Source organism: Coffea arabica, chromosome 2c (genome assembly GCF_036785885.1).
Source record: "Coffea arabica cultivar ET-39 chromosome 2c, Coffea Arabica ET-39 HiFi, whole genome shotgun sequence".
NCBI classification, from domain to species: domain Eukaryota; kingdom Viridiplantae; phylum Streptophyta; class Magnoliopsida; order Gentianales; family Rubiaceae; genus Coffea; species Coffea arabica.
Window position 1 is genome coordinate 12,053,170 of NC_092312.1, and position 16,301 is coordinate 12,069,470.

General features: G+C 36.2%; 2 protein-coding genes and 1 non-coding gene across 3 annotated transcripts; 2 read left to right on the forward strand and 1 right to left on the reverse strand.

The window, feature by feature from the left end:
* Positions 1 to 386: 386 nt before the first annotated feature.
* On the reverse strand, positions 387 to 2,745 carry LOC113726040 (dof zinc finger protein DOF1.4). Its single transcript, XM_027249509.2, has 2 exons — positions 2,299 to 2,745; positions 387 to 2,072 (listed from the first exon to the last, which is right to left on the reverse strand). Exons 1-2 carry the CDS (start codon positions 2,368 to 2,370, stop codon positions 1,083 to 1,085), a joined length of 1,062 nt encoding a protein of 353 aa, XP_027105310.1. The 5' UTR covers positions 2,371 to 2,745; the 3' UTR covers positions 387 to 1,082.
* Positions 2,746 to 13,941: 11,196 nt separating this feature from the next.
* LOC113726042 (squamosa promoter-binding protein 1) lies at positions 13,942 to 15,860 on the forward strand. The gene is made up of 2 exons (XM_027249512.2): positions 13,942 to 14,447; positions 15,563 to 15,860. The coding sequence occupies exons 1-2, from the start codon at positions 14,146 to 14,148 to the stop codon at positions 15,672 to 15,674; spliced, it is 414 nt and encodes a 137-aa protein (XP_027105313.1). The 5' UTR covers positions 13,942 to 14,145; the 3' UTR covers positions 15,675 to 15,860.
* Positions 15,127 to 15,229, forward strand: LOC113728319 (U6 spliceosomal RNA). The gene has a single exon (XR_003458047.1). It is a non-coding gene; the product is annotated as a U6 spliceosomal RNA (small nuclear RNA).
* Positions 15,861 to 16,301: the final 441 nt, after the last annotated feature.

Genomic DNA, 16,301 nt, shown 5'->3' on the forward strand with positions numbered 1-16,301 from the left:
ATGCCAAACCACAGCATGGAGACGGAGGACCACTCAGGTCCAAATTACGTTGTTGACCCTCCCACCCACTCTGTGTGTGTGTGTGTGTGTGCACCTGTGCGTGCCTTTGTGTCAGATTGTGCGCCTGAGATGAGATGTGAGAATGCAGCAGTGGATGGATAGAGGAAGAGATAAAAGCCAAATAGAATTACATAGTGCAACTCCGAACGCTTTTACTAAGACACATCCATCCACCTGTATATGTATAAAGTATAAGCCTTCAGATCCAACCATTTAGCCCAAAGTACTTCAATTGTGATGGCACATTGGCACCAAGACCAACCAAATTGACAAGATGTGATCATGGATGGACAACTGAACAAATTAATAACCTCAAGCACCCCAAATTGAGCCAAGAAATTAATCTCCCTCTCTTGTATACCATTGTACCGACCCTTGCCCTTATATGAACTACATTAAACAACATAAAGTGGAACAATTAATTAAAAAGAAAAAAAAAAAGTGGTTCCCCATGAGAAGTTATCCCATTAGGACTCTATCATATGTATCTCAGTGACCCCAAACCCCAAAACCTAATACAAGATGCTAGTACATAATTAAAGAAATGGAAGTTCCATGCACATATATACATAATGAACATTAAAACAACTCACATTTGGACTAGAAATTGCAACCCCAAGTTAGATGTTCAAGGCGTCCCTTCAAATCTGTGGCTTTTGGGAAGGAGGGCACTGCTTGAACTTGGGCAGATGAGACAAAAAGGATCCGAGGTTCCTCTCAGCGCAAATGGGATTCCGATGATCAACCCTTGAAGTAAAAACATGCAGGCTGAAGTTCATTTGCAGCTGACATGATCACTCCGATCCAATCTCCTCCCATCAGTTCTTCAATATTCAAGAACTTTGCTTTTTCTACTTTTTTTTCTTCTTTATGCTCCTTTTGGTAATAAAACCACCATTTTTGACCAATGAGATTTACTAGAAAGAGAAAAACTAAAGGCTAACTACCTGAAAGACTGATTTACTAGAAATAATGAACAAGAGGGAGATCCGTCCAGGACAGGAATGGAGCATGGCCATACGCTAGATCAAAGAAGGAACTGAAGACCCCACATTTGATGGATCAAGCCAGGCACCGACTCCAGTTGCATTCCACAAAAGCGAAGGATCAGAAGAGTTAATCTGATCAATGTGATTCTGATTACTAGCAACGCTCCAATCCAGCCTATGCTGGCCTTCCTCCATTTTCACATCTTTCACCACTACAGAATTTTCACCACTCCGCGGGGGATGCATTTGCATGTCTTCAAACCCTTCAAATCCTCCACCAAAGATCATTTTTTGTTGCTGAAGTGTAGAAGCTATGAGGGAAGCCATAGTTGAAGTAGTAGAAGTAGAAGTTGATCCAAAGATAGAATTACTATAACTTGAAAGAAGTGAATTTGAAGGGATAACACCAACATCTTGAATCTGCTTATTTGAAGAAATTGAATTGATCCCATTTCTATAATCACTCCCATTAACATCACTAGCAAGAGGTCCTGATGAAAACCCTAATCCAAGACCATTCATTTGAGGCTGAAGAAGATCATAACCGTTACTAGTGTTGAACCTGGCCGGATATGGAAAATTGAGCTCCGAAGGATGATGGTTGTTAGTAAGCAAGCTATAAAACAAAGGATTAATATGATTTCCTGCTGATGAACAAGATAGATCTATCTGGCCTGGTGGAACAACATGACTAGGGTTTGAAGTTGCAGTTTGAGCTGAAGTTGAAGTAGCCTCATTAGTAGAAGCTGGTCTTTTAACCCTCTTATTCTTCCGACATCCACCACCAACTGGAACATTTCTGAGAGTTCCACCCCTAGTCCAATAACGCTTACAAGCCTTACAAAAATGCCTTGGCTGAGACAAACTGTAATTGTTGTAGTAGCAAAATTTTGTGTTTGATGAATCGCATCTAGGACATTTGAGGGGTGGTTGTTGCTGTTGCTGCTGGTCTTGGCTAGGCTTCTCCATCATCTTGGCTGCTGTTGACTGATCCATCAACCCTTTCTCATCTATCATCTGATTCTGGACCAGAGAAAATCAAGATGAAGTTAAGATTAAAAAAAAAAAACAAACAAACAAGGAGATCAGGAAAGAAAAGAAGATTCAAAAGGGATGACTTTAGTCTTTGGGGTTAAAATTAACACACAAACATAGTATTCCCTTCCAAAAGCTAAGAAACAAAATGGGGTCATGCTTTGTCTAATAATTGAAAGGGAGAGGAGAGAAAGAGAAATGAATAAGAAGCAACCTGTGGCTGCAGTGGCCATTCATTACTGGTTGATGAAGAGATGACTACCATCTTCTCACAGTTTCCTAGCATCTCTACTCACTGAGGAGCAAGGGAATCGTGTTGAAACAAGGAGTATGAAGACAAATGCAGGTGGCGACGTGAAAGTATAGTAGTCGTGTGTTGACGGGGGGGTTGAAATATGGATGGAGAGAGAGAGAGAGAGAGAGAGAGAGAGAGAGAGTATTAGCAAGAAATTAACGTTAAAACGTTGTTGTTTAACTATAATTTCACGTGAAGGGTTTGGTCTAATTGAATCTTGAATAGATTTTTAGCAAAGAGAAAAAGTGAAAATGAATGAATATACAATTGGGAGACATTCCTAGTAGAGGAACAGGACAGAGGGATAAAGGAGCATATTACAGATGAATCTTGAGAGGTTCAAGAAAAATAACAATTTTCATGAAACCGGCATCCCCCAACAGGTCAGATCGCTGCTAGTACGTAAAATAATTACTTCATTCCTTAGTTAGATACAGACGGATAGGCATATAGAGAGAGATAGAGGGAATCCCTAGAGCTCATTACTCGAGGCGTTTGGCACAGCAAATCCCACTTCCACTTTGTCTATTTTTTTACTACGACTCAACAACGACCAGCATGACTATTCCAGACTAAAGCGAGTGTACACATATTTTATATGCCCTACACACCCATATATCCAGTAATTATCCTGTAGTGCACCCCTATATAAAATCCCACTTTATTTCCGTATCATGATCCGATATAATCTGTGAATTATGATGGGCTGTCGTTCAATGAAAATATAGCATGATTACCGGCCATTATATTTAAACTTGTTCCCATGTTTTGCCTCGAGAGTTGCCGACTTTTAGCGTTAAATTTGGGATTAGGTTTAATTAACTAATTTCAAAAGTCAGATAAAAAAAAATTGACGTTGGCAGCACAATAATATGGACTCGAGTGAACTTCTCAGCTTATTATTTTTTTAAATAAGAATAGCGCGCTTGTGTCTGAATTGAGGATTATTTGTTTTATTTTTTAGAATACGTACGGTAAAAATTTTTACAATATGATATATATAAGATAAAAAATATTAATTATGCATTAAGTTATAACCATAATTCACCACACCAAGAGAACCAAAAAATCTAATAGTACCATATATTTTTTGTTCTTTTTGTGCTTCATATGGTTGAGATGTATGTGCTATGAAACTTTCACATCTTTACATGGTGTATACAATATGGAATGGAATCATATCATCTGATCTGACAAGAATTTTCGAGGCCAATTGATGGAAACTTTGCAGGAAGTTGTCAAGTTGCATTATATAATAAATAAACAAACACATATTCCAAATCTGAATGCAGAACGAAAATACCAAGAGAAAAGGACAAGAGGGGAGCATGTCTGCATGTGGATGTCTACATCTATTGGTCTCAAAACATATGGTTTAGACCACGCTTTATTCGCAAGGAGCCCTTTTTTTGTTCAGTTTTTGCTTTCTTCTTCTCTCTTGCTCTCGTAGCTAGTCTCTCCCTTAGTTTTGGAGGAATAACACAACCGTTAATACAGGTGTCAGTCGGTTCAAATACACATAGATTAGTACTTGCATGGATTTTCTTGAAAAGAAATATTCATATGTTATTGAGGAAAAATGAGCGAAAGTGGAAACAGAAACTTTGAACATGTACGCATCAGCCCCATGTGGAGGCAGCTCAGCTGCTGAGGTGAAAAGAAGGAAAAAGCAAAGTAATGTTTGGGGAACAAATGGATTTTGTAGTCTCCCAAGGGATTTTCTCATTCTCCTAACACTCATCATTATACTTCTACTGCAGCATCTTTCCTCGATCGTTAAAGTTAAGATGTTAGGTCAGTAAAATAATACAGACTACTGGATTGCGTTAATAACAGTAAATTAATCATGTCTTTTAACTAATGACTATGATGGTAGTAGTCAATTTACTCGATGTCCTAGGTGGTGCTTGAGTTGAGTACTCATATTTACTGCTAGAATTCAATTTCTCATCTGAAGGCTCAAAAGAATTATTATTATTATTTTTTTAAGTTCTCTTCTGATTTCTGAAGGTTAACATGCATGCTGAGAAATCCAAAATTTTGAGGTTGCATTTTTTTTTTTTTTAAAAAAAAGGAGAAAAAAAGCACAGAATTCTTAACAGTTTTAAAGAAACGCTATTTGGACTTGTCAAGTTTAGAACACATGCACCCAACAGAGAGGTTCCCTTGGTCTTCCGGTTCGAACTTGATGATGCATGCTCATGATTACAATTACATTTAAATTTTTTGAATACCAACTCCACAGCATGAACAACAAAGTCAGAATCTCATGATTACAACTAAAATTTTGAATAAATTACATTCACATTTTGTTAGGGTTTCAATGTTGAAGATACTATATGAATATCAACTTCGCAGTCAAATTTGATGCTTTTCTTCATTTGAATTTCAATTTGCCCCTTAGACAGCGCTGAGTTTTCTATTGTTTCTTAATTTTTTTTTTAAAAAAAATTGACGACACATAATTAAAGGGTTGACATTTTTAAGTAAATTTTGTGTGAAAATCATATTCTGTTTATTTGAGGACCTGATTGTAAGCTGGAAACTCTAATAAACATACACTATAGAGCAACTCAGAATTAATATGTTGCCTCCAGAATTCTGAATGCTTGATTGAGAAAGAAAGTATGGCAGTTTGCATCCGTAGTCCCCCCTAATTCATTGTTTTCCGGATTATGAAGAGCGCCAATCAACAAATTATCATCCCAAAAGAGATTAAGCAGGTCGTGCTATTTAGGGCTTGTTCTTAATTAGTTGATTATTTTAAGTGACTACAGATTCTGATTTTGGATGATAAGCTTTTGTGATGCTCTTGGTTGCTTTTATATAATGATTATCAATTTTTTAATAATAAAAAAAGTTAAAATTCATAATCAACTAAAGAGTAACTCTTACTAATTTTGATTATTCACCATAATCACTTTCTATAATCAGATTTTCTAAAATCTAAAGCAAACAAGAATAAGGCCTTAATTAACCTCCCCCCTTTCCCCACCAACCCCCCTCCCCCCCGCCCGGCCCAAAAGAAAAAAAATCATTCTTCACCTACGGGAGACAAAGAATGAAGATCCAACTTTTGACTTCAGATCATAATCCCCAGGTTCGTTTCAAAGCTTGCTCAGTGATGTGCTGTGCTTTGATAGTATTAGACTATGGGTAAGTTAAGAAAAGAATCCAAAAAAAATAATACTCATGCATGCATTAATTATTATGTTTTAACTCTTTTGATCAGAAATGCTGTGGCTGTGCTCGTATTAGTAATTATGTGAAGCATGCATATGTACTCCGCAAGGGCCATGAAATGAAAGGACTAATGAAGACATCATGATTTATAAGCACCTATAAAAATGGAAAAAAAGAAGTCACAATTTCAGAAAGAGAGGGGGGCGGGGGTATGTCAAATCAGTTAGGAAAAATGAAAAGAAAAAAAAAAAGGAACGGTATAGAAATTCATGAGATAAGAACAAATTAAATCAGCTTTTTATTGATTATGACAACGTGATTTTAGTCTAAGTAACGATGAAGAAACTGGGATTCGATTAGCTAACAACCAAATTTAGGAGTGCTTTTTCCTTGAAACGACAACATGAACTATGCCGCTTCTACATTCCAAAAAGAGTAAAAAAATTACCAATTTGAAGATCTTTTAACAGACCATAGTTTTTATCTATGGTAGTCTGTTTGGGAAGGGAACCAAATTATTTTTTAAAAAGTAAAAAAAAAAAAACAATCGATTTCCTTACAAAAACAAAAAAGAAAAAAAAAGAAAATTTTTTTTGAGTTGATTAAGTTGGATGTGGATACGTGGTAGCAAGAAGCAACAAATGGCCATAATTTCAGAGGTGGAAGTGGGTCCAATCTAAAGCACAGATAGCTCAATCACTCACTTGCCAACCCACCACTGACTCTGGCCGGTCTGGACAAGAGAGATTCCAAATTGGCAAGCATGAAAGCAAGAAACCCAATGCACACGTTAATGGGGTAGTTTGGTGTAGAATCAAAGTGATGGAGGAGAAGGAGGGGAAGACTCGACCACTACTTATGTATCAGCAAAAGAGATAGAGACTGAGGATGAGATTGGGGGGACCAAAGCATCAAATCAGTGCAACTGTACTCATCAAACACTCCCCCACATTCCCCACCCCAGAACAATCTTCAGACAAAGATCTCCCTCCACTTACTTTGATTTTTTTAGTATCGTCTGAATCATTCAAACTTTCTTTTTTCTCTTGTTTCTTTTTTTGTGGCTGAGTAGGGTAATTGTAGTTGACTTCTTCTTTTTACAATTCTTGTAAGTAATTAAAAGTGATTTACAGCGAGTTTTAAATTCGAACTCGAGTACTCCCAACACAAGGATCAAGTCCTCGGTATCAAAAGGTAACAAATGATATTTGGTGGCATCACATTTTTTTTTTTTTGAAATGCATTTGTTATTATAATAAGTGCTCCACTTTCTTCTCTGTTATGGTCAAAAACCACAGAGCTGATAGAGCATCGGCAACAGACCTACGGGGCAAAATTATATATGCCCAGGCTAGGCTTCAGAAATGATTCCAGAAATGGAGCATTTTCAGACGTAAGTTAAATTGATCATAATACCAGGGAGATAGTTTCGTGTCAGGATATGCAGACCCTGGTTTAAGGTAAATTATTACAACACAGAGATTCGCGGGGTTCCATCATCCCAACAACTGCGGGAATAATCATCAAGAATTTATCCTCGGTAGGTAACTTAGGAAAGGAAGAAGATGGGAAAGTTACACATCCCGGATTTCTTTAGAAGTTACAGGAACACATATATAAATAAATAAATAAATAAATAGTAGTAGTATTTTAAACAAGTGAAGTCATGAATTTCAGGTTTTAATTAATAAAATGAATATGACAAATAATTACTGTGATTTTTTTTTTGATATATAATTTGATTAAAGTATTCTCAATTTGTAATAATCGGTTGAGTTGAGTCAGAGCTGATCTTGGTGCCGCGAACAGCAAACTGGTCCATAATGAACTTCTTGTTAGAGGGGAGATGTGAAATTAATGGGGGGGTCAACAGAAGACGAAGAATGTGAACAGTTGATTATGTCTGGGGGATATCCACTTCGCAGCTGCTTTGGTCAATAATCACGGGGTTGGCCTTTGTTTCTTCTTCTTGTTCTTCGTACATAGAATCTTAACCATATTCTCATGACATATGGTTGGAAAGCAATGGACTGTTTCCCTTGGAATTTTCGAGGCATTGTTTGTTCGATGGGTCCGATGCCCATCCCAGGAATGTTTTGTTTGACTGTTTGAATCAGATTAGCAATTTCATTTGGCCTTAATCTCAAAATGTTCCCCCATAATGTAACTCATACTAGGTAGTAACAAATTACCTCCCGTGGTCATGAAATATGCCATTTGTCCCCTCTAAAGCATGAAAACATAGCCATGTCCTTGTATGTATACTTATTCTTTAACCTTTTGATGTCAAAAGACCAAATTTGTATACCAAAATCTGTATCCCAAATTTAACCTTTTGACTCCAAATTTTTTTTTTTTAATTTTACAAAGAATTTTTAATGATTAAGCTACATGCCAAAAATAGCTTGTAGCTTCTTTTTTTTTTTTTCAAAATATTGCTTGATGGAAATATTAAAATTTTAGCTGGGAATGTTCCTTTTAGTTTTACTTTTTTAGTTTACCTTTTTGTTTCCTTTTATTTCTCTTAAAAAATATATATATATAAGTTGTTTTTGGCATCTACTTTTGTCATTCACGAGACTTTACCCCCTATTAATATATTAATTCTCTGTAAAACAAAATATAATTTCAGAGCCAAAAAGTTATATTTGATGTATAAATTTATTTTTTATATATATATATAATGTAGAGAGGCCAACTTGTATGCTTCGTGATTACCGAACAATTAGCTATTGAAATAACGTTACAGTGAGACATTTTGGGACTAAGCCTTTTGTTTTCGTAGAATTAATGTTTCAAAAGATCGATATTCATAGAACGATAAACACTATTAACTAATGAATTTTATAAGCAGTAATGTAACTAATGATATAATTGCTTGCGCAATTAGTGATAGTGGTAGTGATTAATTAGAAGGGTCACTTTCTTGTAGGCTGTCAAGAATGCGTCGTGACTGTAAAATGGGACATAACAACGTCCAGAGAATTACACGAAATCCTCACCGCCATCTTCGCAGCGTTTGGCCATTTGCTCGTTAATCCACTCATACTATTATTTATTTTTGCCAAAAAAAATGATATTATAAACCTAAAGAGCCAAGGTGCCAACTAGAGAAAGTATAATGCTCAAGCGAGTCTGAAATTAATATTAAACAAAGCTATTAAGGATTAAATCAGCTCACAAGAGAATAGCTTTATTAGTATGTAGATAAATTTACTACCAAATTGCTAGTGTGTTGTTTAAATTTGATCTTCAATATAATATTTATAGCTAATCACCCCTTCCTTTCTACGATTAGCTAATTAATTCATGTTAACAATGTAAATGCTTCTTGTTGACTAAAACCTGATTTATAACTCTACCAATTAACATTCATTCTAATGGTATCATACCTAGTATCACCTCCAGTCTCTCTCACTCTGTGCTACCAAACACCAAACCAAAACTACATGGGAGGATCAACTCATGGTTCAGTGCAAGTTATGTCATAGACCCTCACCGGTGGTTAACCGATCAAACTTAAGTGCCACAAGAATCATCAAAACCAAGAAAATCAATAATACTTATATATACAAGCTAGGTTTGTCCTTTTTTTTTTTCCTTTTTGGTAATGTAGATCAGTGTTAATCTTTTTTTTTATATAAGAAAAACTGAGGGTTTTATTGATGAGATTGCTGGAAATCGTCCGACACAATTTGGTTGACAAAATTCGGAGTAGAGTTTCATAGAGGTTCAGAAAGATTAGCCATTTTTTGTATCACGAGCTAGTTCAGTGGCAATCTGATTATATGCTTGAGCTAGGGGTGAGCAAAATTATCCGCTAACCCGAAAACCCATCATATTCGATCCGAAAATTAGGATATTCGATTTTTATTATTTGATCGGGTCAAAAGAGGATAGGGTACCCGCTAAGATGCGCGGCAGGTTAATGTCACATAATTAAAAACCTGCGGGTACCCGATCCACCCCGCATATATATATATATATATATATTTTATACACACACTATAAAATAATAAGTTAGAACTAAATAAGTAATTTTATTGAACAAATATGAGAGGCTATAGTTTATTTACAAGATTCATTTATAGAGGCCATGATCTTATATTTTATAGAAAAAAGTTTAATTAATGTGGAACATATATATTAAAAATTGTGCTACTTATTTCAAACTTTTATTGATTTTGAATTCTTTTAATTTTTTTCCTTTATCTTATATTCTCTTCACATGCTTGTTTCTTAGTGGGAAACCTTTTTTATAAAAAAATTTATTAAATTTTAGATGAATGTGTAAAATATAAAATTAAATTGGTATAAATTATTTTTTTTTAAAAAAATTAAATGATAAATAAGGGGCGGGTACCCGCTGACCCGACCCTATCTCAGCGGGTACCCGATTATAGGGTACCCGTTGATATGCGGGGCGGGTAAGAGTCGAAAAATAGTTGACCCACAAGGTGCGGGTCGGATCAGTCAAATGGTGAATAGGACGGGTACCCGAACCGCGTCCACCCCTAATTTGAGTCACTTAAATTCAGAGTTTATCACCAAACTAGTTTAATTTTTTAATTCATATTTAACTACAAGATTCAAACTCTGAAAATCACTCTTTTCTCCACATTTTAAATGTAATGATAAGTGTATGTCACTATTCACTACCCCTCAAATTTAAAAAAAAAAAAAAATCATCCTTTGTTAGGGGTTTCAAAATTCTTCTTTCCTCAAAAAAAAAAGAAAAGAAAAAACTCTTACTACGTAAATAATTCTTCTTTCAAGTTTAACTTTCATCTTCGTTTGTAAAATCAAAATAACATTATTAATTTGCAATTCCATTTTCTCATCTTGATAGATGATTTGTGTACTGGAAAGTCGAAGTAATGAGATGCCGTCCATTAGTTACTCCAGTTAATGTTAAACAAATCTAGTCAACTTCAAATTATCTTAGTAGTACTCCACCTTGTGAGAAATGATGGTACAAAATTCATGACAGCCTAGTATAAGTAAAATGCTTCACCTATAATCGATAGAGATTATAAGTTCGAGGCATCTAAGAAATAAGTGAAAAATCATTATTGATTCTCTTTTTAAAAAAAAAAAAAAAAGAAAAAGAAAAAAATGGTACAAAGTTCATAATTAAGCCACATGAAAGCAAACCATGGGGCCAACCTATCGGCTCGAATCCTGATCTTAATCTGTGGTCCTCCAAGATCCAAATCCAATTGCTTAAGCAATCTACTCATTATTTTGGTGACAATTTCTTTTTCTCTTTTTTCCTTTTCCGGTTCAAAGGAAGCTTCAAACTCGAATGAGGGACACCAGTAATTAGAGAAATCAGGGTTACCTGGCTAATGGTTCAAGTTCAAGCTCATGAAAATCATACCCGGCTCTAAAGCTCTGTTTTCAGACTCGGACCGGACCGGCCGGTCGAACCGGTCGAACCGGAAACCGGCCAGGTAGCCGGTCCGAGTCACATTAGAAAACCGGAAATTTAAAATCCGGTCAAAGCCGGTCAAAAACCGGGTTTGACCGGGTTTGACCGGGAAAAAACCGGTTTTTCCGGTTCAACAGTAATTTTTTTTTAAAAAAATTCAAACTTTTTAATATTATGTTTTGACCCCCTAAATTGTTAAAACTTATTGATATAGCTCAAATATTTGATACTTTATAAATATTGTCCTAAAATTTGATGTTATTTTTCAATTAAATTCATAATTTTAATTCTAAACTTGTTAATATTTATTAAATAATATAAATTGCTACTTGATTGTTCTAATTTCTTTGTATTTTCTTGTTAAATATATTTGAAACATCAAATATATATGAATATGCCTTTATTAATATCAATATATTATTAGATATTATATATATAATATTTTAATTTTTAAATAATTTTTATTTATGACGTCATCCGGTTCGACCCCTATCGACCCCCGGTCGAACCCATTGACCCCTGACCCCTGACCTCGGCCGAGTCGCTATCCGGTCCGGTTCTGAAAACATAGCTCTAAAGCCCCACATAAAATTGTGACACCAAAATAATGGGCTTTCTGAAAAGTGATCACGGACTTCTAACACCTTTGAATTTGAACTAGCAATTTGGGTCATAGGCTACGCTATGCTGATTCCATTTCTTTGTAAACTATCACAGAACATCCATTGAAACTCTATCAAAAGGGTAAAAATCACATCCAAAAATCTACCCAACATCATCAGCACATTAGGGATGAATCCGGGTAAGAACAATTTGCCGGTGGTAATCCTGTCCAAAAATGAGCAAATGGCAAAAGTGGCCCTCAAACTATTTAATAATACGTGTTGTTTAATCATTAGTTTTTTAATCACTGTAAATCCTTTTATGAGCCAAAATTTTGCCCGCGGTCCTATTAGGGAAGGCATCTGTAAACATGGTATGAAAATTGAATTAGGTCAGTGTACGGGTGTAATGCCATAGAGGTGTGCAATTGACTAATTCAATGCAATCATTCTTCTACCTAAGATAAGATTTTTTTTTTTTTTTTTTTTTTTTGTAAAATGAAAGTTTAGGTGGGTTCGATTCCTATCACCACCACAAATCAAAGCTTGTCCATAGGATCATAGGCTATTTACAAGGATTTTTATAGATTATTCATCAACACAACTCTCATATCAATAACGGAATTCAAACACACAACATTTTTATAAAAAAATGGTTCATCTTTATCAATTGAATTAAACTTGTGTAAGCGGAGAAACTAAAGTTTTGTAACTCCAACTTAAGGCACCATGAAGCAAAAAACCATAGCAATTAGTAATGCAGCTTCTAAAGGAACTAATATTTATTTCAGGCATTTAATAAAATTTGCATCGCACATGTAGAAAACTACGTTGCTTAGGCCAAATTATCATATTAGGGTTGAAAGATTAACCAAATTACTAGATACTTAAATCGAGTTCAACTTGATAAAAGTTCATTTGAACTTGATTCGCCGACTTATCAGATCAAATTTGAATAGTATTTTATGTTCGATATCTTTGAAATTCGATAAAATGTTCGTTCAAGTTCAGTTCGATAAATAAACAAGTCAAATTTGAATAAAATTTTAAATTCATTAAAATTAATAATCAAATAAATTTAAATACTAAGGTGCTCAACTTGATTACGTCCGTTACGCCCCTACATGTTACCTGTTGTTTGCAACCAAACAGCTCCAACAAAAATGGGCTTCTTCAACCCCCTTTTGCAATAAAAAAATTTTAATCTCTTCCCTAAAATGTAATGTCGTGTTTCAATGGTAGCAACCCGAATTACTAACTTCCAACAAATAAAAGATGACTAACCTGTGAGTTCATTAATCAAAGAGCTCCCATAGTACATAAGTGGACCAAGGAGCTGATTTGATTTAATATCCACCCTACATGATAATTGATGTAGCCGTATCACTCGCAAAGTTCGGCGGGCACTTTGCAGCAAATCAATTGGCTGCTCTAAATCTAAGGGTAGAAAAAATTCGGACCGAAAGAAACCAAGTTGTGCAGGGACACATCAACGAGGACAGGAGCATCTAGGCGTGGCAAAGCACTATTAGCCCGTGTTCATCATTCATGACAACTTGCAGATAATCAAACCTTTTTAATTCTCCATCAGAAACTCAATTTACACACAAATTATGTACAAAACCCTTCTTTTTTAATTTATTCTAGACGTAGAATTCAATATAATTGCTGAAAACTACTTGCACGAAGAAGGCGAAAAGCTATTCAAGTTCAGCACTACTATGTTGGTGCAATCGCCAAGGGATGCAGGTAGTTAGTAAGTGTCCTTTTCTACATATTTATGGGTTTGTCTAGAACTTCACTTTCCTCCAAGTTACTTCAGCTTTAGGGAAGAATAACAGATGAACTTTCTAGGTAGTAGCATTTTGCTAAAGCATTGTTGCTCGATTTAACAGAGCCAATATATACATACATATATATATATATATATATATATATATAATTAGGGTGTCCACACCTTATTACGATTGATCAGAATAATTGAAAATGAAGGCAAATCATACTTACCATCACCTCACAACCATGTCAAATGGTTGGTGAGAGATTTGCCAGATGCAATGACTGCTTGACGAAGGGCAGAAAGCAGCACCCCTCCTGAGAAAACAGCCACATATCATTATTCTAAATTTGTTTACATGCGGTAAATTGTACTCCTAAAAGGGTCTTAAAAATTAATGCCAACTAGAGAATCATAAATAGATCTGGTGAACTTTTTTTTTCTGAGATGCTGATTGTCATGTTACCAAAATATAAATTTTACTATAAACTTTAGTAGTCACATTATAAGTTGCAAGTTTTAAGGGGAAAGTTAAGTACTTATAGTACCTGGTAGCCTGTCTGTATTTTACATCTCTTGATGTATATACAACTACCCAACAAATTATCCTTGTCTCAGGATCCTACCCTCAACCAGGGGAAATAGACATGGAGATTGTGGTCCTCACATGCTCTTGCTCTCGTCTCCCACTCTTTCTCTTTTCACTTTCTTCACCCTCTGCTCTTCTGCTTTGTCGCTAGACCATTTTCCCCCAGCTTACCTTTCTCAAAGGAATGGAAGCAAGCAAAGCAGAAGGGAAGAGGAGCATGAAACAGGTGGCGGCGGAGGAGGATGGAGATGATGATGAAGATGTTGGGGAGGAGAGTAAGAAGAGAAGAGCATTGACCCTCTCCGGAGAAAAGGCCACCGGCATATCAGGGCCAATCCAACCTTCTTGTCAAGTTGATGACTGCTCTGCTGATATGAAGGATTCCAAGCCATATCATCGTCGCCACAAGGTCTGTGAGCATCACTCCAAGGCCCCAATTGTCCTCGTTGCCGGAGTCAGGCAACGCTTCTGTCAGCAATGCAGCAGGTTGGGATACCTTCATTTCCTCACAGAAATGCTAGTTTACTTTCTGTCCATCTTTAAGCGCTTTGCTCCTTGGTGAGGAATTCCCACTCGGATTAATCTGTCTGTCTGATTTTTGCATACTTCTTTAGAGATTCTGCTGTGTCATTATTACTCAACATTAACCTGGGAACCATTGAAACTGTTCATTCAGTGGCAAAGAGTTAGAAAGCCTCGATGATTATGAAGCACTGTTTCATTTGAGAAACAAAGAACAATCGATCTGCATAACTACACTTGGATTTGACATGCTCCGAAATGAGCCAGAGTTTTGCAGATTGTAGTTGAGCCAGAAAAAGACTTGGTTTACTTACACCCGGATTCTTGCTCATTTCAGTGACACCAGTACTCTTTGTAATTAAAATGAGCTAGAATATGACAACCATAGCTTAGCTATGAAACAAAAGAAAAAACATTAAATGCTAAAATCAGAAAACTGGTGTCATAAAAGCCTGCATAATATTGATTTGTCGCCCTCCGTGTCTAGAGAGTTCAAGCATTTGTATGAGCCTCTGTTTAGTGTGGTATCATGCTGTGTGCCATAAGAAAATTTAAAGCGAACCCACGATTGCAGGCTCCGGATTGATTCAAACAACAAAATCATTTCACTTAGTTTGAACTCTAACAAGCTGACACTTGCATTGTCCCTTAGGGGACACCGGATAAAATTGGAATGATACAGAGAAGATTAGCATGGCCCCCATGCAAGGATGACGCGCACAAATCGAGCTTTAACTAAAATATAACCCTCCGAGTACAATGCACAAAATGATGCATAATACATGCTCTGGAATTACCGATAGTTGCATTCAAAGGGACAACAGAATGCACTAGCATGGTATCTTCGAGTATCTTGATTAATCTTTCTTCAGTGCCTTTCAGTCCTTACTCAGAGGGAAACACTAGTTACGCGCAAAAAGTCAACTTTTTACTTCTCAATTTGTGTCGATTGATTCATAAAGCTGAGTGCGTTTCACTTTCTATCTCATGCAGAAACCTAGAAATCATCTGATTCATGAAGGAAGGTATCCTCCCGCTTATGCTAAACCTTTTACATATGTCTCTGTGTTGTCCTACAGGTTTCATGATTTATCAGAGTTTGACGAAGCTAAGAGGAGTTGTCGCAGACGCCTGGCAGGCCACAATGAACGTCGCCGCAAAAGCTCTTACGACTCCCGTGGAGAAGGGTAAAGCACAGTGAACGGTCACTCAACCGAAGACTGAAGACGATACAACCGTTTTGACAAATTGAAGATCATTACCCTCATCATTTGTATGCTCTCTCTCTTCTGTCAATCCCTGGACTGTTAGATTAGTAGCGTTGACAATAAGATTTGTGTGCATAAATCCAAAAGTGTACTCTGGTTTCTCCTCGGATACCATGTTCTTCTGCAACTACTCTCATGGAACAACTGTTGATGAAAGATCGACCTCAACAGCTCCGCCAGAAAGAAAGAAACCAGTTGCGGTTAATACATGTAAGCTACCAAAAGACCCAAGCAACGAGGACAGTAGCGTATGTAATCTATCAGAAATCTGGCCCAACTTGCAGATCCTGGATTGGTTCCCTTGCCGGCTTTTGAGCTCTTTAAAGAAACACACCAAAGCAAAGGCAACCCCTGCAGGCACTCCAAAAATCTATCCTATGTTTCGTCCAATGACAACAGAAGGCCTGCATAATGTAGGAATCCTTTCATTTTGCAGGTACATAACCTGGCAATTTAGTAAAAATTTTGAGATCAAAATTGATGCGATCAATTGGCAAAAAAACTGCAGCTCAATATACTGCCGCATAAGATTGCCAAACCAATGACCTTA